The sequence below is a fragment of the Camponotus vicinus genome, unplaced genomic scaffold (genome assembly GCF_025532165.1).
Source record: "Camponotus vicinus isolate PSW18456_S1 unplaced genomic scaffold, iyCamVici1.0 SCAF_1, whole genome shotgun sequence".
Classification (NCBI taxonomy): Eukaryota; Metazoa; Arthropoda; class Insecta; order Hymenoptera; family Formicidae; genus Camponotus; species Camponotus vicinus.
This window is the reverse complement of record NW_028141945.1, coordinates 3,484,735-3,510,448: the sequence shown is the minus strand read 5'-3', so window position 1 is coordinate 3,510,448 and position 25,714 is coordinate 3,484,735. Positions and strand designations below refer to the sequence as shown.

The 25,714-nt window shown below is 29.4% G+C and overlaps 3 protein-coding genes across 6 annotated transcripts in view; 2 read left to right on the top strand and 1 right to left on the bottom strand.

Moving 5' to 3' along the window:
* The window catches only part of Ror (tyrosine-protein kinase transmembrane receptor Ror), a 264,893-nt gene extending 245,310 nt beyond the window's left edge, over positions 1-19,583 (top strand). For 3 of the 4 annotated variants that reach the window (XM_083092607.1, XM_083092599.1, XM_083092616.1), the window contains 10 exons: positions 12,549-12,627; positions 13,881-14,133; positions 14,221-14,345; positions 14,472-15,025; positions 15,111-15,347; positions 15,438-15,571; positions 15,649-15,865; positions 15,951-16,292; positions 16,423-16,691; positions 16,778-19,583. In XM_083092607.1, the coding sequence (XP_082948733.1) occupies positions 12,549-12,627; positions 13,881-14,133; positions 14,221-14,345; positions 14,472-15,025; positions 15,111-15,347; positions 15,438-15,571; positions 15,649-15,865; positions 15,951-16,292; positions 16,423-16,691; positions 16,778-17,476 (2,909 nt within the window). In that variant the 3' untranslated portion in view covers positions 17,477-19,583. Of the gene's footprint in view, positions 1-12,548; positions 12,628-13,281; positions 13,459-13,880; positions 14,134-14,220; positions 14,346-14,471; positions 15,026-15,110; positions 15,348-15,437; positions 15,572-15,648; positions 15,866-15,950; positions 16,293-16,422; positions 16,692-16,777 lie in introns of those variants that run through there. The other variant, XM_083092625.1, reaches the window with a different exon arrangement.
* The window catches only part of LOC145967592 (uncharacterized), a 224,121-nt gene that overhangs the window by 191,876 nt on the left and 6,531 nt on the right, over positions 1-25,714 (bottom strand). Inside the window, exon 2 of the mRNA XM_083092658.1 lies at positions 12,534-12,648. The gene's annotated coding sequence lies outside the window, so the exon portion shown is untranslated. The remainder of the gene's footprint in view (positions 1-12,533; positions 12,649-25,714) is intronic.
* LOC145970144 (glutamate receptor 2-like) lies at positions 21,743-25,109 on the top strand. The gene is made up of 7 exons (XM_083096650.1): positions 21,743-21,952; positions 22,648-22,742; positions 23,115-23,291; positions 23,478-23,695; positions 24,088-24,305; positions 24,557-24,807; positions 24,893-25,109. Exons 1-7 carry the CDS (start codon positions 21,794-21,796, stop codon positions 25,107-25,109), a joined length of 1,335 nt encoding a protein of 444 aa, XP_082952776.1. The 5' UTR covers positions 21,743-21,793.

Here is a 25,714-nt window from a genome sequence, read left to right as displayed (position 1 = left end):
TAATCGTTTATTCTACGACTAAATCCTGATTTATTACGTGGCAAAAATTGATCGCTTATTAACGTCGGTCTATCATCTTTCAATTATTAACAATCCAAAATATATCTTTCATTTTTAATTGCTAAAATAATAGATTAGCTATTACATAAAGAATATTTTATACTTTTCTATAAAAATATCTAAACTTTTATCTTTTTTATAATTATTAATATTTTTAAATTCCCACACTCTGTTTAAGAATATTTTTCATTACATAAATATACTTGCAAGTTATAATAAAAACATTTTTCATTAAATAAATACTTGCAAATATTTTTAAAATTATTGTAAACAATTACTGGAAAATAATTTCTTTGTATTTATATTGATTTCATATGTATGTATGTGTCTTTATCCCCTAGTTTAGTTCGTCCAAATTTCCAACAACAACGTTATTAAACTCTCATATAGAGGATCTAGAGAACCGTATGGTAAATTTCCGATTTTAATGAACTTATGATAATCGACGAGTGTCGAAACCACAGTAAATTTCGTGCAAAGCGGTAAAACAGATAATCTCCGCGAAAACGCTTTCGTTTTCGTATAATACCAAAAAGGGTCGGTGGCATTATTGTAGTGATCTCTAACACTTTCGATTAACGAGCCAACGCCCACGATCGATAGAAAATATGTGTTGCGCGAACTTAGCATCGACAAACTGGAACGAATCTCTTATATATCTTTATCTATATATGGTCTATATTATTTCTGGATAAATAAAAAAATATTTTTTTTTAATTTTCTTAAAATTAAAAAAAATTTTTTTTAAATGAATGTTTTGAATTATTATTTATCGTTATTTCTGAATAAATTAATATAAAAAGAGAGCAAATATATTAATATATATATATATATATATATATATATATATATATATATGTTCAATATTTTTCTTGTTAGAATGGATATGCGACTTAATTAGCAAACATGGAAAAAATAGAAAAAAATTCAAATTTTATAAAATTCATAATAACTTTTTGTTTAATTTAAAAATTATTATGTGGTATAGTATAACCATTATGTAAAATAATATTTTTTTATAGTAAAGAAGTTCTTCATTTAATTCTTATGAAAAAGATAGATTTTTCTCAATGAAACAGATTGGGAAAGAGTTAAGACTGATTACTATTGTATAGTAGCCATTGTACAACGGTACTACAATAGCACTGTGCCACCGCGTTCGGAAATACATCGAATTAAATGAATGCTTTCAGATGAATCGATGAAAGGTCACAAACACGCTATGACACCGCAGAAAACGTATGTGAGAGGGGTCTCAAAAGTTTCTCCGGTATTATATACGTCGCACCGACGATATTTCTCCGGGAAATCTATGGAGTCGATCTGACTCACTCCAAGATGCGTTATATGCCCGAGGGAGATTCGATGTTATCTCTCGTCGTTCGTACTGTATTATCTTACAAATCTTCACCATAGGCAAGAAATTTCCCGAAATCATATGACATTGAGCGATAAATTATTTATAAATACATCAAAATATAACATTTAGATTAATAAATTTTAATAAGAACATCGTTAACATTCAATTTATAAAAATTATCGTAGTTATTGTAGTTTTTTAGTAAGAAATCTTTATCTTTAACAATATGAAATATGAAAATAATTTTGAGCTAGCGATTTTACATTATGAAAGTTTATAAGAAAAATAATTCGCAAATAATTCGAGGAAGAAATAACAGAAAAGCAACAAGAGCTCATTGCGACAAGATACTCGCTCATGAATTCAAATCGAACAAATATATGCAGCCTCAAGATCACTTGATCGACGTCTAGTCAATTCCAATATCAAATCGTGACTATGATCAACTATCGACATTTCGGGAAATTGAAGAATTTAAAAAATTGCGCCATCTTAATGGCAACATTTAACAACATAAAAATTAATGGTATTGAAATTGACAATAATATTTCACTGACTAGAAACGGAGTTAGTTTTGCATCGAGTTTAAAGTTAATTGTTTTGTTATTGAGACAATTATCAGAAAATCATTAAAAAGTTGGTATATTTTAAATATTGAAAAAACTTTTTTATAATTAATATTATAAAATTTTGTTTCTATTATTCTATTATTCTATTGTTTATCTCTTGTATATAAATGTTATTTAAAATATTCATATTCATATTTTTGACAAAAAAGTATTATACAGTTAATAAAAATTTTTATTGTTTATCTATCTCTTAAAGAATATACACATAACTTTTTAAATGCAGGCTTGAAAATTAATATTTTTATTACTTTACACAAATTAAAAGCTGCACATGCGAAAATATTTAACTGAATGAGTCTAATTCTTATTTTACTTAAATATAAAATACGTATTATGCAAAGACTTGAAAAGGATTGAGTAATAAAATGTAATCAAGCAGATGGCCAACCGCAAGCTCGAGCAGTTCAGCAATGCTCAACTCTATGGTAAGTACAACGCGCGATATAATTTCGAACCCTGCAATTTTCTCGCCTTCATCCTCGTAAAGCTTAACTCCCGCTCGAGCGGCGCGGCGTGCACGATTAAACGTAATCATATATTATCGGGTTATATCGCGAGCGCCGGCCGGCGCTGACGCAGCGACGTCGGTGTTATATCAGAGCGAAACAATTTTCTCTCTAGATCCACGTGTTAGAGAATCAGTGAAAAATATCTGAACATTCCCTCCTCGAGACGGTAACCACTCCATTCGTGTGAAATATTCTGGCCGAGAATGCGCATCGTGAAAAATAATACGTACGCGTATTAGATCTTTCAGTAACAAGATTTATTTGAGAAAAAGCTCATGTCAAATATGTTTAAGAGTTATGCTACTTTTAAATATTTTTTAGAGAAATTTTATTTTAATATATAGTTTTTATCACACACCGCGTTTGTAGTTTCACTTTAAATTATAGCATAAAAAGCGACAATTAAATATTACATGTTATGTAAATAATAAAATTTTTATCTCTTTTATTTAGTATAATTCTGGACTATAATTGAAATGAAAATTTTAGAAATATAAATAGTGTAAATCCTTCTCTATTATTCCGTTCAAAATTTACAGATATTGCTGAATGACTCAAATTGTAACTCAGAAAATGTTCACGACAAAGCTAATATTAGATTCGCACATTACCAACGAAAAAAAAAATATTTTCGCGATCGACTATGGTTTAAAGAAGAAAAAGGGTTAAGGCGGATTACAGAGTGCGGAATTGCGGGACTCGCCGGTTGTTTTCTCTTAATATTACTCTACGTTTCTCTCTGTCCGCGCTTCGTCGGGGTTAATCCCCATTAGCGGAATCACGAGTGAAATTATAATAAAGCTGAGCGGAGCGGTTAAAGCCATGTGTTTCAGGGCGCGTATCTGCTCGAAACGCAGTCAGCGTGCAGTGTATGCAGATGAGGAGAAAACGGACAATTTTCTCGTAGTTATGGACGCCCTGCGTAGCTAGGTACGCGTTAAATCTTAATGGAGGAAAGTAGCTTATAACGCAGAGCCGCTATCGAACGTACAGGCGCTGCTAGACGATCGGCGCCGCTCATTAGTCGCCGGTGGTGCATTAATATTAATGGACTATCGATACCCGCGCGCGGATAAAAGCTATTTAATAGCGCAGTTAATAGCATTGCGCACGGGGTTACCTCGCCGTTACCAGGGTCCATTAGCGAAATTATATGAAATCGCGGTGAAATCAGACAGTATTGTCTTGGACGGATGTATTGTACACTGAAAAAAAAATTCTGGGTAAATCTATGAGATGCATTTAGTAATGCATTTTTTGAAATATTTAGTTTTTATCATCAAGTATGATAATAATAACAAAATATTTAGTAATAGTTATAAACATTTTCCAAAAATAGTTATAAATATTTTACGTTTAATTGAGTTCACTAAATATTAAAAATAATTAAATAATTTCGTCTTAATCACCTATACGTTTAGTAGAAACTATTTCACCACAGCGCTGTGGTGAAATAGTTTCAACTAAACGTATAGGTGATTAAGACGAAATTATTTAATTATTTTTAATATTTAGTGAACTCAATTAAACGTAAAATATTTATAACTATTTTTGGAAAATGTTTATAACTATTACTAAATATTTTGTTATTATTATCATACTTGATGATAAAAACTAAATATTTCAAAAAATGCATTACTAAATGCATCTCATAGATTTACCCAGAATTTTTGTTTCAGTGTAGAATATATTTCAGCAATGTGCAATACGTTAGTATCGATGCACCTGGAAAGAGACAGCAACTAAAAGTTCCTGCTTTCGAAATATTCTGACTTTTTTTAAAGTTTCAAATATTTTTCACAATTATTAATGCGATTAAAATTTGATAATACATATTAATGTCATTTTTATATAATTAATCAAATGGTATGCCGAGAGCAGAAACAAGAAGTTAAAATTTGTAACTTATTTTTATAGCTTGTAGATATTTAGTGATAATATTTTCAATGTGTGTATATGCGTAAATATATATATAATTTTTTTTTAAGAAATTTACACATATATACCTATACAATTATATTAATCTCGATTAAAAAATTTGAGTGATGAACAGAATGATTCAATTATGATTTAATGTAATTTTTCTAGCAAGTTTTGAAAAAAATTCTAACATTATTGTTATGATAGATTATCAATTAATGCTAATATTCGCTAATGGTGCGAGTTAAAACCGACATCATTTTCACTATCGGTGACCGCTCATCTCTTAGCGTATGCAGCCGGAACGCGAAGTTATGTCTATCGATCATTTCTCGGAGTTGATGAGAGAGCAGCATCATATAACTTTGTCGGTTCGATCAGCTTCCGCTGGAAACTCGCTCGAAGCGATTCTTCTCATCAAGACAAGGCAGAAGCCCGACAAAGCATGAGAAGCACATGAAAAGTCGGTAAATGAAGAAAAACGAGTGGAGAGAAAATTTCGTGTTCGAAACTGAGAAATCGCGATGAAACATTATATATAAATTCAACATAATTAAATTATGTATAAATGTTCATCAATTGTACATGAATATTAAAAATAAGTTAGATGTTAAAAAGAATAAGAGAACAAACAGAGAAAGGGAGAGAAATGTGAGAGAGAGTGATGAGAGATTTATAATTGAATATATCGAAAATAAGAGTAGAAGATGAAAATGGAATCGGATAACGCATGAGCATCTAAGTATTAAATGAAGTTATTTTTTATTCTCAGATTTCTAGTTAATAAATAATAAAAGATACGTCACATACATATAACATACACTCTTTGACATGAAAGATAAGAAAGAGACAGAGATCCAGCCGTTTGTTCAGCGGGAAGCAAATCACGTACAGCGTCCTTCGCGGGCTACCGAATTGAATTTCGGACAACACTTACTACGGCCTCATGAATAATGCACTGGTCGGGACCAGCGACCGCGGGTATCGCGCCCGGAAAAGTGTTGACCCTTTCGACCAAGATAGATGGGACATCCGTTGATTATCAAAGACAAACGTTCTCTCTCTCTCTCTCTCTTTCTCTCTCTCTCTCTTTTTTTTTCTCCTCACTGCGTGCGTGCACGGTTGACGTCGCCGGTTGTCCCCGCGGTCGCGGGCCCCGGGGGCCGCATACGTGACCCCTCAGGGTGGCGTGTCGCGCGAACGTTCCACTGATAATTTACAAGGACGATAGAGAGCCTGAATAATGACACTGCTCGTGTAAACTCGACCTCCCGCGAGGACGCTTCGTGTGCAAAATTAAAAGCGAACGCATTTATAGCACGGGGGACAACTATGTAAATAGGGATAATTGTTTTTTTGCCACTTGGTGCACAATATCGCACTCCCGTAGTAACAATAAGAATCATTTCTTCAAGATTTTATTTTTCAAACATGAGATAAAAAATTCTACACACGCATTCCTAAAATTTATATTAATTGAAAAATTATAAAAATAATATTAGAAATATTAAAATACTATTTTCTTTTTTTTCAACTTCAAATTGAAATAAGAATTCCTCCGCTTTTAGATCTATCGTATGTGTTCTCTTATAATTATATACAAAATGATTGCGATGAAGTATAAAAATTTGTGTATTTTTCGAACATATACTATTTTTCTTCAAATCGAATGGACAGATGATATTGTCGATCGTTGTGGGAAATAAAAATGGATTTCAAAAAGATTCGAAATGTCACAAGGTGATTTAGCCTCACATGAGGGTCCGCCGATGCAACGTAATATCTGACCGCATGCGAAATAAGGTGATACGCTGCAGCCGCTATTACATTTCATTGCACGACATTAGACGAGATTACGTTGCTTCTCGTAACGTTACGCCGAGCCTCGTAACTTAATGGCTTATTTCATCATCGTTCTACCACGGATACATAATACGTCTCTCACCGTCGCCGTTTTTAAAAGTGCCTCCGAGAGCTTGCGCGATTTGCTGCCATTTGCATAAGCGTTGCATAATCGCGATATGGTAAACACATGCAATCGCATCTTACTTCCTCTCCGGTTTACACCAATAGAGCGTATCAATTGTATAATCACGATATTTCTTACTTTCATTTACTAAAATCTTATTGTCACCTTTTCATCTGTCATCTGGGACATTAAGCTTCTAGAACTTTTACATATTCGTTATGAGAATTATATGTGCATTGTAATTACATTATAATAATATTTAAAAGAAATTTTATTTTTATAAAAATGTTGGATAGAAATAAAGTTTTTCTTAATAAAAAAATTATATATAAATATAAAATTACGTTATAAAATTACAATATACATAATTTTCATAACGAATATTTAAAAGTTTTAGAAGTATATATATTCAGCAATATCAAATTATTATGATGCAAATTTTTCTACGAATCTGAAATTTATCTTTTTTAATAAAAATATTAAGAGAAGCATTTGTGTGTATTACAAATTAAAAAATTAAATAGACATTTTTGTGATTAAAAGCTAATACAAAATTCAATCCAAATCCATTCAAAATTCGTTCAAAATCAAAGAATCCAAATCAAAGAATAACATTGCCTTGTCTGTTCATAGTCCTCAAGTTTAATTTGGGAAAAAGCTTTGGATTTTTAAACGTTTGAAAATTATATTTAAAAGAATATCCTTTTGAAAAACTAATAAAAAAGAGGGTAATTATATACATTAGCGATTCCTCACCGATTTCAATGACCTTGAAATATGTTGTCGGGAGCATGATTCTGAACAACTTCTCCTTATACATGTTACCGCTGCTCGGCCTTAGTTTCCGAGATATTTATAAAAATATTTTATGGTTTTGCAATATTGTCACCATTATGAAATAACTTTTTTGCACCATGTATTCAGTTTTTGACAAAGTAATAATGTTTACCAAAAAGAGTTGTAAAGCGAGACCCTACCGGCGGGGTGATTGCGGGAGGGGGAGGCCGAAGGCCCCCCTTGCACCTCCCGCGCGCGCGCGCGCGCGCGTGTGTGTGTGTGTACACATACATTTCTGATATTTTTTAATTGTATTAAATTGTATTAAATTCTATACAAATTAAAAAATATCAGAAATGTATGTATATTACACACACACATACACACGCGCGCGGGGGGGGGTGCAAGGGGGGCCTTCGGCCCCCCCCTCCCGCAACCACCCCGCCGGTAGGGTCTCGCTTTACAACTCTTTTTGGTAAACATTATTACTTTGTCAAAAACTGAATACATGGTGCAAAAAAGTTATTTCATAATGGTGACAATATTGCAAAACCATAAAATATTTTTATAAATATCTCGGAAACTAAGGCCGAGCAGCGGTAACATGTATAAGGAAAAGTTGTTCAGAATCATGCTCCCGACAACATATTTCAAGGTCATTGAAATCGGTGAGGAATCGCTAATGTATATAATTACCAAAAAGAGTTATCCTTGTAAACTTTTAATAATTTCTAATAATTTTTTAAATTTTATAGAGGAGATATAACGAATTACAATAAATGGAGCAAGAGTAAGAGTTGATATAAGTCGGCAACAGTCAATCGATGTCTTACTCAGCGATTTACAAAGGAAGTCTATAGTGGCTGCTGAAATTCACTTTTAGTCCACTTGACGGTTCCCGATTTCAACGCACACGCCTTACACATGAGAGTGGTGCACGTGCACAGACATCATTAATCTTGCTTGACCAATGATCAATGACCTCTCTTATTGACTACGGCATACGAACATGTGAGTGTACGTGTGCGGTCCCGCGGGCTATCAATGCGTACACGCGGTTCGTCTACGAAACGCGTTTCTAAGAAATATGATTTATATGCACCGTGAAATATAATCTAAATTAAAGAACTTATATATATATATATATATATATATATATATATATATATATATATATATATATATAAGTTCTTATATACAGGGTGAGCCATTTTAATTAACGCATGCAATTATTTCGGAAACAAAGCATTTTAGAGAAAAATGTTTCAGACAAAAGTTTTATGGTTTCGAGGGGGCCATAAGATGGTATCATTGGTTTGACACTGAAGAGTCATTTGAAGGTCACGTGAAGGTCACTTCAATTTTTTTAAATGGAACACCCTATATATTTTTGCACACTCTTGTAGCTTATCTCGAGAGCTTTCCAAAACACTATAATTAAGTACCTTTTCATTAAGTACTTTTTGAGTTATGAGGCTTGAAATAATTTCTTAATTTTACATAAACCGTAAAATATCTTGTAAAATATTCATTTTTCGATTATCTTACCTTAATACTTTTACGTACAAAATAATGAGAGGAATCAATTGGTGTAAAGAAAACACATAGTTGTTTTTAAGAAAAAATATGGAATTGTTAATTGCAAATTACATATTTTTTCTTCAAAACAACTATGTGTTTTCTTTAGACCAATTGATTCCTCTCATTATTTTGTACGTAAAAGTATTAAGGTAAGATAATCGAAAAATGAATATTTTACAAGATATTTTACGGTTTATGTAAAATTAAGAAATTATTTCAAGCCTCATAACTCAAAAAGTAATTAACGAAAAGGTACTTAATTGTAGTGTTTTGGAAAGCTCTCGAGATAAGCTACAAGAGTGTGCAAAAATATATAGGGTGTTCCATTTAAAAAAATTGAAGTGACCTTCACGTGACCTTCAAATGACTCTTCAGTGTCAAACCAATGATACCATCTTATGGCCCCCTCGAAACCATAAAACTTTTGTCTGAAACATTTTTCTCTAAAATGCTTTGTTTCCGAAATAATTGCGTGCGTTAATTAAAATGGCTCACCCTGTATATATATATATATATATATATATATATATATATATATTTATATAAGTTTTAATTGAGTTCTTACCAGTTGTAAAATTACATTATCTTAAAAATATGCAATTAATATTGCAAAAGATGGTAAGTGTGATAATAAAGTTAATCTTTATACGTATATATTAACATATATATTAACTTCATTATCACACTTATCATCTTTTGAAATATTAATTGCATATTTTTAAGATAATGTAGTTTTACAACTGATAAGAACAGAATTAAAACTTATTTTATTCAATATAACAATTATTCAACAAGTATTCAATATACAATTATTCAACAAGTACTCAATATAACATATTAAAAGCTGTAATACTTTCTCTTTTTCGTAAATGTCCGAGTTGCATTTATGATTACTATATATTATTATTGACAAGAAGTTGTCGTTATAAAGGTAGTAATAAAGGTCAATTTATAAATGTGCCATGTGTCAGGCGTGACATAATACATGCAGCTATTAGAATATGACGAGAATTCTAATTGCGACAAGTTTATCTCCCTCAATAAAACGCAATAGGGCATTGTCCGCCAAGGCCTCTAATTAAATTGGAAATAATAACACATAGAAAACTCTTGATATCCGCCTACATATGTATGTATAAATGCACGCATACTCCGTAAATATACAATACAGGAGCACATATATTAGATATTTAAAAAAAATTATGATTATATTTAATAATGATAAAACGTGTGCGCGGTACATTCTTTAACAAAAATTCTCAAATATATATTACATTTCATTAGAACATTCAAATTCACAACATTAAATATTTTAATAAAATATATATTAATGGTGTTACATTAATATATATATTAAAATTAATTTGAAATTAAATAGAAAATAAAACTTTATTAATTATCTTTTTTGTATATTTTTAAAACATTAAATGAAGTTTCAATTTTGCTTTTAGCGAGAGAAAAGTTGTTTCGAGATCTCGTAGAAAATAGTGCTTTATCATCATTATTATAAGTGCTTCTGGACGTTCGGTATAACTGCTCTTTAAAACGGTGTCACCGCCATTGAGATCGTAAGGGATGCGAGCTGTTCCGCAAGTAGGCGAGGGTTATTAATGATCACAAGCCGTCTTATCTTTTCCACTTCCTGTTCGAGATACATAATATCGTGGGCCGCCTCGCGCGCAAGTCGTTGCAACGTGTCGTAACACTGTGCATACGACTTTGGTAGATTCGCTCTCGTCTCTCATTGTATGTGCCCTTCGCGTTCCACAGCGCTTGCATATGCACCCGCGAATTTATCATTGCATGAAATCGCACCCGCATAGTAAGAAAGATGACTTGAGGAAGCGATTAGTTTATCCTCGATCGAAAATTTTATCGCTATTGTCACGGTTAAAAATATTAAATAAAGAATGTTGCCGACGTTGTAAAATTATATATGCGAACTTTAGAATAGTTTTAATATTATGTAATATTATTGCATAACATAAATATAATTTTAAGAGATAATATTATTATTTTTAACGAATTATTTGTATACAAATTTTCATTAAACTTTCTTATATATTATATATATGTAATTATATTATATTATATTTTTTTCAAACGTCAAAACTTTTTTCTAAATGAAAGAATTCATATAAAGAAGGAATGTTGTATAATACATGACATACTATAAATTGCATTATAATTTTACCATTCATTATAATTTTTCTTATTTTAAGACTTCTTTCTTTAAAGAAAGAAAAATATAAGGAATAAAGGAATTGTCAGAAAAATACCTTGTATCTCAGATATTATTTTTCCTGTAAACTTGATTTAAAAATGTCTAGAAAAGAATATAAAAGCATCGCTCCTTAGGAATAAGCACCGGCTTTTCTTACTAGCGAAATTAAAGAACACGTAAAAATACGATCGGCAGCTTCTTACGCAACTTCCTAGGACATCACGGGTTCTCCCTCGTGCCGAAAGCGATTCAAGAATTCACATGTCGAACAAGAAATAAGTCAAAGCCCTCTCGTGCGAGTTCTCGAGGGGTAGATTCAGATTTCCGATATTATTTGCTTTATACCATACTGTATAAGCAGAAAAGAAAGAGAGGGTATAAAGAACTGTGCAAATCCTTGATAACATAGAGAAGACGAATACGAGATCGCCGCCCCCTGAAAATCGCTTCGCCTATAATAAGCCCAAACGATTGCTTCACGAAATTGCTTTTCTTCAAACAGAGGCGTTTGATGTCGCGTCCTCTTTTTGACGGATCGTAATTGCACGCATGTTAGTGCGCTCCGAGCTGTCGAGTTTTACTGCAGGAAAGACTGAAAGATCTCTTTAAATCTTTAGCCGGCGTTTTATATTTCATATATATTCATAGAAAAATGGGCGACACAGAAAAGTTGATCTGCAGAGTATAAATGATTATAAAATATGCAACAAAATCTTATCATGGTATATTAAATAACATAATGTGTTAATGTTCGCATAAAATATATATAAAAAATATTTTATATTTCAGTATCATTATGTTAGTCGGAAATGATAAGAATATATATATTATAAGAACGTATATATTCTTAATATATAAGCACATACAAATTAATCATTATTAATTATTTATTCAACACTTTTTAAAAAAAGTTGCAAAATACATTGAGTCTTTTTTTGTGTACATTGTGTTATTTTCAAAGTTTTATTTACAAAAAACGTTGATAAAGAAAGATTAATTACGATAGAATTAATTTTATTAATTGGAATTTTGTATTTCAGTACTCAAAATATTTTTGGAAATGTTGAATTTTGTTGATTTTTAATTTTACCAATAAGAAGCCGACACTATTTCTAAAGAACGATGCTTTTATATTTTTTTCTAAATATTTTTTAAGTCAAGCTTACATGGAAGAAAATAAGATTTATAAATAAAGATAGTCCATTATACAAAATAATATTTTTTTCTGGCAATTTTTTAATTTTTTATATTTTTCCTTCTTTAGAGAAACAGTATAATTAAGAAAAATTATAATGAAATAAATTATAATACGTTTATAGCATTTTATATATTGTATAGTATTTCTTCATAGATTCTATCATTTAGAAAAAAAAGAGTTTCGATAAACATAGCTTATGTATAACATTAATAGTTTAATAAAACATTTTTCTATATCATAAGTAATGGCACTATGTTTTTTTTTTTAATTCAAATTATGTAAAGAATGATTTTACGGAGGACTTACTATTTCTGTTTGCAGCTCCTGTACACCCTATAGGACAGTCATCAGATACCGACAGATTTTCTACTGGAATGTCTGGTCCAGATTTCATCGACAGGTAAACACTTGATCTTAGTATCTAAAATCAGAAACTTTCTTTTATTCTCGTAACTCAATAAAATGTTAAATGTTTGCGTGATGTGAATTATATTACCTTTGTGGAAATAATGTACTTTTATCACAAAATTCCTCAGCATTTAAATTACTTTTTAGTTCGATAAGTAATGACGTAATTTATGCCAATGCTAAGAAAAAAAGACTACTTCTTAAGATATCTATTTTTATTCTTTCAGAAAAATATTTATAATTATTATAAACTACGTAAAACATAATGAAGAAAATAGCTAATGTTAACAACACGTTGCAACTTGCAACTATGAAACTGTGAAACTTCAGTTCCTTACTTTTGTGTTAGATTTTTATTATATATTACTTTATCATTTCTTACTTACTATTTATTCTATTAAAATGCCTTGTCGATATTAATTATTCACCACTTATTCGACTTTAATTCCGTCATTTTCTTAATATTTTCGATTAAAGGAGGAATTCGAGACTTCTCTGATCGACGCGCGCAATTGAACTAATTTTGAATACTTGCTTTTTCAAACCATAAAAAGTCTAGTGTCCCTAGAAGAATCTTCTAGGGACATTAAAAAAGTCATATTTGTGGCGACATCTATCGAGAAATCAAATATGCAATCAACGTCAGTTTACAAATGGTTGACACCGGGTGTGGTGTCAACTGACACAAACTCTTATACGTTAAACCAAATGTTTTGATAATTAATTTCTGAATTATGAAGCTACTCTTGTACCTAGCATTGTTACAAAATACTTGTATTTTTGTACGAGCCGTAAATAACGCCAAAACCACGACAAAGATGAGGTAATACGCCTAGTTTTATCGTCGCGAGGTTATACCAGAAGAATATATTTTTTTTCTAATTTCCGAATCTTTTAAATTCGATAGCCCAATGCCATTAATAAACAACTCGATAGCGAATTTTTTTTGTTATTTTGTTGTTGCAGTAAATATTTCACTGATTTTTAAAAATTTAACTTTTTTATAAATTTTCTAAGGTTATGTTTTGAAGTAAACATGATTACTTTGTTTTGAATTATCACATAAAAATGTCATGAATAATCATCGTTATCTCAGTTATCAACTTATTTTTCCTTCAATTGATTAAAAATAAGATTTTGTGCAGAATTTGAGTTAAAAAATTATAGCGAGAATATAATATTTGTCATTATATATTTATACCAAATAAAGATATAAAATATATAAAATTGTTTGTTTTTTATTAGTATGGGAAATGGAGATATGTTAGGCATCTCAGGGAATGGAATGTCTACACCACACATCTCTCATTTAGCATCCATAAATCCATTTATACTTTCGCCGAGCCCACAGCCAACCAGCTCGCAGTCCAGCACTATGGATCTTAATACAATTAGCGGCCTTAATAATGGCAATATACAATTCCCTCCTAATATGAATTTTGATGAAATATCAAGTTCAATTCCAAACAGAAAGGACAATCATAAAGGAACTTGTGAGGTATATACTTAAGTATAAAAATTAATATATATTTAACTTGAGATGTTTAAAATATTAAAAGGAGTTACAAGACAATTAAATTTGTAGGTGTATATGGGAAAAACTTGTGCACAGTTTGTAGGAAACCAATCAGTTTATATTATATATCCTATGACACAGAAAATGCTCGAGGAGAAATTAATGAAGGCTTTTCAAGTTATCAATTTTTCAAAGTATGTTGTTATATCAAGCTAGAATATATTGAAATAAAACTTGTGAAATATACATACAAGATAATATCACATGTTAAAAATGAAGAAAGAAAAACTAAAATATTTTTAATTGTTTTATCATTATAGTGAACTCTCGTCAAATTGCGAAGGGTATGCCAAACCGTCTCTTTGTTATTCCGCCTTTCCAATATGTCGCGATGCGACATCTAATACTCAGAAACCAAAAAACACAGAAGCCAGTACACAGCTCTTCAACCTCCTAAACTCCAGGCAAGATGATCTTTTTGATGACGGAGATCGCGACGAGACGGACGATTTCGCAAAGCTGCGCGGTATTCATAAAAAACGTAGTCCCACATTAAATCCGGTTTTTGACTTGATGCCTAACGAAAACGGGAAATCGAGCAACAAGAAGATAATTAATCAGAGTTACGGGGACGCGCAGCATCGAGCATCTAGCAGAAACGAGATCAATCGTAAATTACGAAGGATATGTCGGGAAGAATGCGAAATGTTGGAAAATGAATTGTGCAGAAAGGAATATGCGATAGCGAAGAGGCATCCGTTAATCGGGCATCAAGTGCCTTTGGTTGAATGTTCTGATTTACCGCTGGATGGGACGACAGAAGCTCGCGATTGTTTAACGCTTGGTTTATCAGCGGCAAACAATGTGCAAGAAAGTATGCACATATTTGTTTTGCATAAACAGTTTTGATTTTAAATACAAATATATCAAAATTAATACCTTTTAACATATTTTTGCAGATGACTATTGCTATTGGGGTAGTGGAAAATCCTATCGAGGAACCATAAAAACGAGTGTTAGTGGAAGGCCGTGTTTACGATGGGCTCATCATTTTAACCTCCCAATATCTGATTATCCTGAATTAGCCGGACGTCATTCTTACTGCCGGAATCCTGGTGGAAAAGAAATTCAACCATGGTGTTATGTCGATATCAATAACAGAATGCAAAAGGAGTTTTGCAATATACCTAAGTGTGGTAAGTGTTTATAATAACATATACATGATAAATATATCTGTTTACTTATCATATGCAAGTTTAATATGGATAATGTTTTGTTGCTTCTAGTTGAGAATTTATGGATTTATGCGGTCGTTGGTTTTGTGCTAACAGGGGGTTTTGTTATTATATTAATTTGTTATTGTTGCTGCTACAGAAGTAGAAAATCTAGAAGACAAATGAATCATTTACCATCAAATAAAGTAAGTATATTGATATATTTTTATATTATAATTTATAAATGAATAGCACTGTTAATATAATATTCTGATTTTAAAAGATATTAACCGGTATCCAATGTGATAAGAACATATATGACGGAAGAAGAAGTACGACACAACCCATGGAAATGAGTTCTCTCTTGGCAGGACCTGGTAACATAACACCAGGCACTGGTACCTTAAGTAGTGGCAGTAGTAGAACATCTAATAATAGAATACGGCAATTTACTACAAATAATATTGTGCTCTTACAAGAATTGGGTGAAGGTGCTTTTGGTAAGAATAAAAAAATTTTATTAATTTTTATCATAAAATTTGACAAACAATGTACTTTAAATTAACATATCTCTCTTCTCTTTAGGAAAAGTTTACAAGGGTGAATTACAAACTGGAAATAAATGCGAACCACCTATTTATGTAGCGGTAAAAACATTGAAAGAAAATGCGACTCCAAAGACTCAAAGCGATTTTAAAAGAGAAGTTGAACTCATGACAGATCTACAGCATCAAAATATTATTTGTTTGTTAGGCGTAATATTGAAAGGAGAACCAATGTGTATGCTCTTTGAGTACATGACTCAAGGAGATCTGCACGAATATCTAATTTGCCATTCCCCGAGATCGGATGTTCCATTGAACAACAGTAATGGAAAAATTTTAGAACAACCAGAATTTTTACAAATTGCTTTACAAATTGCCTCTGGTAAGTATTAATTTATTTTACTCTTATTTTATACTTTACTCTTTGATTTATCACAATCAAATTATCACAATTTTATTTATCTTGTTTTATTTATTTTATATATCTTATGATAATTATTTATTTTCCTTAGGCATGGAATATTTGGCTAGTCATCACTATGTCCATCGCGATTTGGCAGCGAGAAATTGTCTAGTGGGCGATGATTTAACAGTGAAAATCTCAGATTTTGGTTTATCACGAGATATATACAGCAGCGATTACTATAGAGTACAATCCAAGAGTTTATTACCCGTTCGATGGATGCCACCCGAGTCAATTCTTTATGGTAAATTTACCACCGAATCAGATGTATGGAGTTTTGGAGTTGTACTCTGGGAAATTTACAGCTATGGTTTACAGGTAAAGCAATATATTTTATAAAATATAAAAGCAATATATTTCAATTTTGAATTTTTTTCTTACAATTTATATATTTTTTTCTCTAGCCATATTACGGATACAATAATCAGGAAGTCATAGATATGATTCGTTCACGGCAATTGTTGCCGTGTCCGGAAGACTGCCCGACAATGATTTATAGTTTAATGATTGAGTGCTGGCACGAAGTAGCGAATCGCAGGCCGCAGTTCCCGGAGATTCACCACCGGTTACACAATTGGTATATAAATCGAACTTATTTGAGCGATTTCTGCAACGAATCTATTACCAGTTATTCTGGCAGTAGCCATAAGAGCACGAATAAAACCAACTCAACACAACTATCAGCGCCCATATACAAAAGCGATCAGAAGACTGGCACTGAACCAATGGTCATCTGCAATCTTAATGATCACAATAACGCGATAAAAATGCTGCCGGCAGTGAATACTTTTCCGAATTCTAACTGCGTCGAACAAAGACTGAATTGCGGTTTCAATATGGAACACGGAACACCGATAAAAACGCCTAATTATCAGAATCCGGCTACGAATGTCAATCTAAATGACGTCTATGATGATAAACAGTGTTGCTCGCCTAAATTAAGCGGCGCGAAGAAAGTTTTACCTGCAATAGCACCTCAGGCAGGTGTGCCTAAATCGAATGCGCTCAACAATGGCCCAAGACCATTACAAAATGGTGCACAATTGGTTGTCAGGTTACCTGACCCCAGTAAAGTCACAACTGAGACGAGAGTATCGAAATAAACGACTTTGCGACGAATGTATCTGTTTTTCGTATATTTGTCGTAATAAATCGTCAATAATGATAAAACATTATCGGATCTTCACGCCACTATCGGATATTCCTTTAGATAGTATCAAACGAATAGACTAAATACAAAAAGCTACTGCAACACTAATCCCTGCCATATATATGTATATTTATTTATTTTTACAAATATACACGTATTTTATATTATCGCGTATTTCGGATGACATATGGTATGTATTCTCACGATATTATTGAAGACTTTTTTTGGATAGCATTAAACGAAAGAGGAATACAGAAGCTAACTGCAAGACTTAATATCACTGTCATACAGCTGTATTTATTTATTGTTATAAACATGCACGTATTTTATACTGCCGTTTATTTTAATAGTATGTGTTGATAATCACACACATATAAAATAGTTGAATACCCCTTACATAGGCAGAATATAGAATCGGATATCATGTTTGAATATGATTCCTCATTTATGACTATGGTCATGTAAAAATAGGATAAAATTTTTAATATTTGTCCTTTATTTTTACGGAAAGATATTCATTGAAACATTATATTAGAGTGAGAATATATGTATAATTTATACGTTTATTCATAAGTTATATATAAGAAAAGCAAAGAGAAAGAGAGAGAGAGATAATTCTATTTCATAAAAAGAAACTTGCAAAATATCAATGGATATTGATATCTACATTAAAACGAATGTTTAATTATGCATGCTCTGTCCAAAGAGTATAATATTGTATGGAATATTGTTATGCTCTATATAAGGCATATCTTATGAGTCATGTTTTCAAATAATCTTTACAGAATTGTTCAAAAAGATGCGAATACGCGCAATCGGATATATATTGTAATAAGCGGAAATGAGAGAACAAGCGTGAAAGAGAAAAATATGTGAGTGTGTGTATTTTATGAATGTATATTTTAAGATGTTTTTTAAAAAGCAATTTTTATAATCGTCATATCGTATGCCAAAATCCGGATAGTGAATATTGACTGTTAACAAAAACGTATTCAATTTGTATATTAACTGCATATGTGTATCTTTTACCTGTAAATCTTTGGGATCTCTTTTTTAACCGAAAACTAATTTATTATTATTAATTTATTATTCTGTAATTGCATTATATATACATGTATATATATTATATATATATATATATATATATATATATATATATAAATATATATAAATTGGCGTACCTTAATTGTGGAACGCATAGCGTCTGATATATATCGGAAAACATAAGAGAAATTAATTTATTATAATATTCATGGCTTCCCCCATGTGTCACATTGCAAATATTTAAAAAAGTTTTAATATATAGCATAATTTTACACTGCTAATAAGAGAGGTAATTTACTACGAAATTTGTCAGACGTTACTAATTTTTCGACTATATATCTTTAGTATTTTTTGACCTCGAAAATGCAAATAACTAAGATTTAATATCAATTAACAATCAGTGACATTAAACGGAAAATTATCAGCGTTCACATATAAATCACATGTTATTTATGTATAGGACATACAATATACATCTTAAAAAAATACTAAATTATTGCCATTCGATTCGACACTATTTGACGATAAACTTTGCAAAATTAATACCTACTTTAAACAAAGATAATGAATAATAATGCAGGACGATATTTAAAAAAACATAGAATTAATGTATCCGAAGGAAGACTGTATCATAACTTTTTATAATTTTGTATTAACGTGAAAAAAAAGTTATAAAAAGTATGTTTTGTTTGTTGGAGAAAAAATAAAGAAAACTGAACTTATCGTTCGGCAGTTTTTACCTCCAATGTTCGTTAACCGGACGGACAATGATCGGAGAGTGCGCGAAAGTGCTATTTAAAGTTAAATAAGACTTCTAGAATTGACGAACCTCCGAATCGAGAAATTTGTATCGATTGTAATCCTAACCGTCTCGAAGGTTCGCCACAGAAACTTACAATTAGATCTAAATTAATTTATGTCGAATAAAAACTTCAGTGAAAGATTATATACATTTATATACATTTAAGACCTTTATATATTCAGTCAAATATAATATACAATTCATGTTTTTCGTATATTGCGATTGATTATTCCCTCCCTCCTACTAGAAAGGAATATATATATATATATATATATATATATATATATATATATATATATATATATATATATATACAGGGTGTCCTAGACCACCCGTACACCCCTTTTCTTTCAAAAACTAAGCATTTTAGAGAAAAACGTTTTCGACAAAAATTGTATGGTTTTGAGGGGAACATAATATGGTGTCATTGGTTTGATCTTGGATGGCATCGTTAAGGTAAGGTCAAGGACACCTTTAATTTCTTAAATGGAACCACCTATTCTTTATTGCATATTCTTATAGCTTATGTCGAGAGCTTTCCAAAACACTATAATAAAGTATTTTTTCATCAAGTACTTTTCGAGTTAAAGGCTTGAAATAATTTCTTAATTTTACATAAACCATAAAATATCTAGTAAAATATTCATTTTTCGATTATCTTACCTTAATATTTTTATGTACAAAATAATGAGAGGAATCGATTGGTGTAAAGAAAACACATAATTGTTTCGAAAAAAAAAATGTAATTGTTAATTGCAAATTACATTTTTTTTTTCGAAACAATTTTGTGTTTTCTTTACACCAATTGATCCCTCTCATTATTTTGTACATAAAAGTATTAAGGTAAGATGATCGAAAAATGAATATTTTACTAGATATTTTATGGTTTATGTAAAATTAAGAAATTATTTCAAGCCTTATAACTCGAAAAGTACTTGATGAAAAAATACTTTATTATAGTGTTTTGGAAAGCTCTCGACATAAGCTATAAGAATGTGCAATAAAAAATAGGTGGTTCCATTTAAGAAATTAAAGGTGTCCTTGACCTCACCTTAACGATGCCATCCAAGGTCAAACCAATGACACCATCTTATGTTCCCCTCAAAACCATACAATTTTTGTCGAAAACGTATTTCTCTAAAATGCTTAGTTTTTGAAAGAAAAGGGGTGTACGTGTGGTCTAGGACACCCTGTATATATATATATATATATATATATATATATATATATATATATATATATATATATATATATATATATAGAATAATTATGATAAATATCTTGGGAATTAAATCGAATAATGAATTTTTTAGAATACAGATAAACTTATTTTTACAACTTTTGTTTATATAATTATATAATTTAATATAAATTGGCTATACTTATATAATTTAGTTTCTTTATTTTACGTTAATTAGATTATTTTTATATTTACAATTTATAAATAGCATAATAGTATTTTATATTTAATGTATGATCACAATGTTTAATTATTTATATGTATATTTCGAGATTATTTTTAATAATAATGATTATTATGACAATGAGATAATTAAATGAATCATTTAATTTAATTTAATTTATTTATTTATTGTATCTAATTTCGCATTAAATAATTTTTACTATTTTTACCATGATAAAGTATCATGATAGATTCTTAATTATATAGTATCTTAATTATATAGTAGTAAAAGATAAGGTGCATGAAAAATAACACCTGTAAATGTATAATTTGTTCACACATATACGTACACACACATGTATCTTCTTGCATTATGACATGTATATTATTGTCCTTGACTGCTTTTATTTCTGCACTAGTTTCATTGTACGATAACATCGATATGCCATCACAAGGAAAAAATTTGCATTTTTCCGTCATGGAAAAATACAAATACATTTTGTAGATCATGATAGCTACTAAAATTGATTAACCGTAAATGACGTAAGCAAAATGCACTGTAAGATATCTTAGATTCACGATCTCAACGCTACCATCGTTTAAATATATTGCATATATCTCTACTGTAATTCTACAATTTCTTATAATAATATGCAATTCCTTTTTCTAAGTAAATAGAAAATATTGTAATCAAAAAGTATGATTAATCGAATATTGTATCAATGTTGTATTATCATATACATCACATTTTCTCAGTCAGAAATTAATGCTAAAAATTAAGTTAACACAAATTTCAGAAAGAGATATTATCTAAAGCAAACACATATCAAACACTTTTATTCTCATTTGTCTCTTATTCTGCTAACGAGCAAACGTGATCAGATATACGATAATAATTTCAGTTGTTATATCGCGCAACAAAATAACGTTGTCGTCATTAATCGTTATAAGTCGACGAAGCACAGGCAATACCTCTTTGTGAGACGATTAATTATATCAATGGAGTGTTATTATCGTCTAAAATGGCGAACGGCATAATTTGGAACAAAATGAAGAAGATTTTCGTACCAATTTCTAGTATACCCGCATATGCCATGGTGCAACAAGAACGTTTCAAACAAAATCGAGCACTGGAAAACCACAATTTTCAATTGCAGAACTTGACCTTAACATCTTTCCAAGTATGTTTTTATATAGATTTCTAATGTTTGTTCTTGGATATTCTGTGAAATCTGTCTATCATGCGATATCTATATTTCTCAAACATTAACTCGTTTTAATATTTATTGATATTAATTAATAATAATATGCTGTCTGTCATAGCATAGCATTCTAAAAATTCATTATAAAAATTATTTATGAATATTTTTATATAAAGCTATATATTTTATATATTATATACATTCTATAATATATGAATATTCAAACCTTTTTCGTCATATATAAATTTATCTAGAATGTTATGTTAAGTGATATAAATTAACACTTATTAATTAATGGATAATTATAAAATAAGTTAAAGAAATTCCCACAATTATTGTTTAAAACTTTTCCTGTAGTTTTTTAATATTATATACATTAATTTTTGGCATCTTAAATTTTAATGTAAAAATTGTAAAAATTTTTAAGGATACAAAGACATAATCAATATTATTGCATATAAATGATATTTAATTCATAGAAGTGTGATAATTTACGATAACGTGAAAAATACATCTTTCATAATTGGAAAACGGATGAATAAACTATTTATTACTTATAATAATGTAATACTTTGTTAGATAATCAGATGATATAAAAAATTGAGAGAGAAAGAGAGAGAGAGAAGACAATAAAAAATTAAATAAATAATGATTTTCTCGATTACGCATTTTAGGAACCAAGTTTCCTTGAATTCTACGACAACGACAAGAAAGTTAGAGGACTTTGTGGTGAATTATGGACTCTTCTTTCTGAATCGTTAAACTTTACGTAAGATTATATTGATTAAATTGTAAAAGCAATTAATACATTTTTAAGTTTATATATATATTATATATATATATTATATATATATATATATATATATATATATTAAATTTACATATATATATATATATATATATGTAAATTTAAGAACGTATTACTCGTATATTTTTATATCCATATATTTTTATATAATTATCTAATTATATAAAATATTTTTAAATATTTTAATAATTATCTAAATGGATATAATTTAATAATATATTAATTTTATAAATATATTAATTTTATAAATATATAATAAAATATTTAAATAATTATCTAAATGGATATAAAAAAACTAACGATAAACAATTAAGGAATATTTCGTATGTCTAGATTACAACCAGTAAGAACAAATGTACACAGTATGGGTACATTAGAGAAAAACAATACTTATGCACAAGGATTATTAGGCATACTTTCTCGTAACGAAACTATTGCTATACCAAAAATCGAAACGTATACTTCACGACTTCTGGCAACTGATTTTACAATGCCTTTATGGATGAATAGGTATATCGAATTGCTTTGTTTAATGATGACAAGTTTTGTAAAACATTAAATAAAAGAAAAAATAATTAGTTCATAGAGAAAGAGACTTCATACCATATTGTGTAAAATATATACCTTTAATAGTTTGATAAAAGCTTAATAATCTATATAATAGATGGCTATAATAATTTTAAAACAATTTGATAGCTATCGAACATACATTCACTATGAGGATACGCACGACAGCACATGGATGGCAAAGGTGTTCTCTTGGAAAGTATGGTGCATGATACTATTTATGTATATAATGCTAACTGTCTGTAGTTTTTGGTCACAAATTGTTCTCGCACGGATCGAGAATAGATGCAAAAACACGAACTTCGGCGAACATTTATTTTATAACTTTGGAATGCTCTGCGGTCAAAGTATGAATGAGCAATTTGAATATTTTATTCCTATATTCTCGTTTTTCAACAATTATACTTTTATAATTACATTCATAATGAAATTAAATAATAATGCAGATATTACATGTCATATTTATGAAAATTATGTAATATATTTTTATATCTCTTTCACGAAGAAAAAGAGAAAGATTTATAACTTTCTAAAGCTAATTTAGAAATTGTATAATTTAAAAATCGAAATCTAAATTTTATCAATTCATAAAAACGAAAAGAAGTTAATATTAGTTCAAAATGTGCGACATGTATTATCTGTTATAATCGAGAGTCTTTATCGAAATCACATAATATTTTAATTTTGAAAATTCTGCATTAATAATGAAAAATAATTAATTATGTTGTAATTATAATAGATCATATTCCTGAAGACCTTGATGGAAGATCAAAGATAGTAGAAGTATCATTAACTCTCTTTTGTTCTATAATATATATGGCATTTAATGCTATATTATTTATTTTTATGACAAAAGAAATTATTATACCGCCATTCAATGATCTTAAATCTCTGATAACTCGTACTGAATACAGCGTTGTTAGTTTGGAGGGTTCTATTGCAGATATTGCATTTAAAGTAATAATAAATACATGTTTATAATATTAATTGTACATATAATATGCTAATAAACGTAATTTAAATTAAATTTCAAATATTATTTTTACATTGAATAAATTTTTCTGCTGTTTATAATATATAGTTAAAAAACATTTTTAAATAATGCTTTATATTTGTATGGTATGAAAGTGCTTTGCATATATATATATATATATATATATATATATATATATGTACATACTTGAATGTTTATTATTTAAAATTTATAGCTAAGTACTACCGAAGATTTTGTAAAAATAAGAGAGGCGAAACGCGTCATCATTGCATCAACACTCGAAGAAATGTTTGATATGGTGTGTTTCTCAATAAAACCAAAATATGCTGCATTTCAAGGTGAAGATGAATACAAAGCAAGAAAAATTATGTGCGACCTAATTCCAATGGGACAATCCTATTTAGATATGTGGATAGCTTCCGGCATCGTAAAGAATTTTAAGTACAAAAGAACCATCGATCTTGGGTAAAAAAACAGCAATTTAAGTGAATAAAATTATGTATTATGTTATAATTTGTTATATATGTAAAAAGATAACTCTTATTAATAGAATACTCAAATTAATGGAAGTTGGACTCTGGGATATGCTAAAAGATCGTTGGTTGGAAAGAAAATATAAGGACAATAATAATGTTAAGACAACGGAAATGATTGAATTCGATCAAGTTGCTTTAATAATTATAATGATGTGCTGTGGAATAATAATAGCTTTTATTATTCTCATAATCGAGAAAATTGTGTATGCTTATAAACTCAAGCAATCGTGATTATTTTTATTTATATCATTGCAAATAAACAAAAAATTTATTTATGAATAAAAATTTTTAACTCATACTCAAAAACTACCATTATATCTCTTTCACCATGTCTATACTGCGCTTATTTCTAAATCATAATTAATGCTGTATAAATTGAAATCTTAATAATTAAAAATTCTTAATCAAAAAAATATTTACAAATTATTTATAAGTATATTATTTATATCAAGAATATCAACGTAACTGTGATCGATGGCTTTGCCATAGAACAATTAATATAAGAGTCCAGCCAATAAATTCAGTCTTAATCCGAATATTATTGTTATATTTTAATATCTTTTTGTAATAAATAAATAAATAAATATATATATATATATATATATATATATATATTTACTATTTATTTTTATTAAAAGTAGAATTTAAAATTTGCTTTATATTACTTATATAAACCCTTTTATCCTCTTGTAAGTTCATTATATTTGTTACTATTTGCAAATAAAAACTTGAGTATTTTAACTTTAAGAAAATAATATTGACGAGAAATACAAAAATTATGACATATAAATTAGAGATCATATATAAGAGATACTTTGAAGAAAATAGTATTGTTA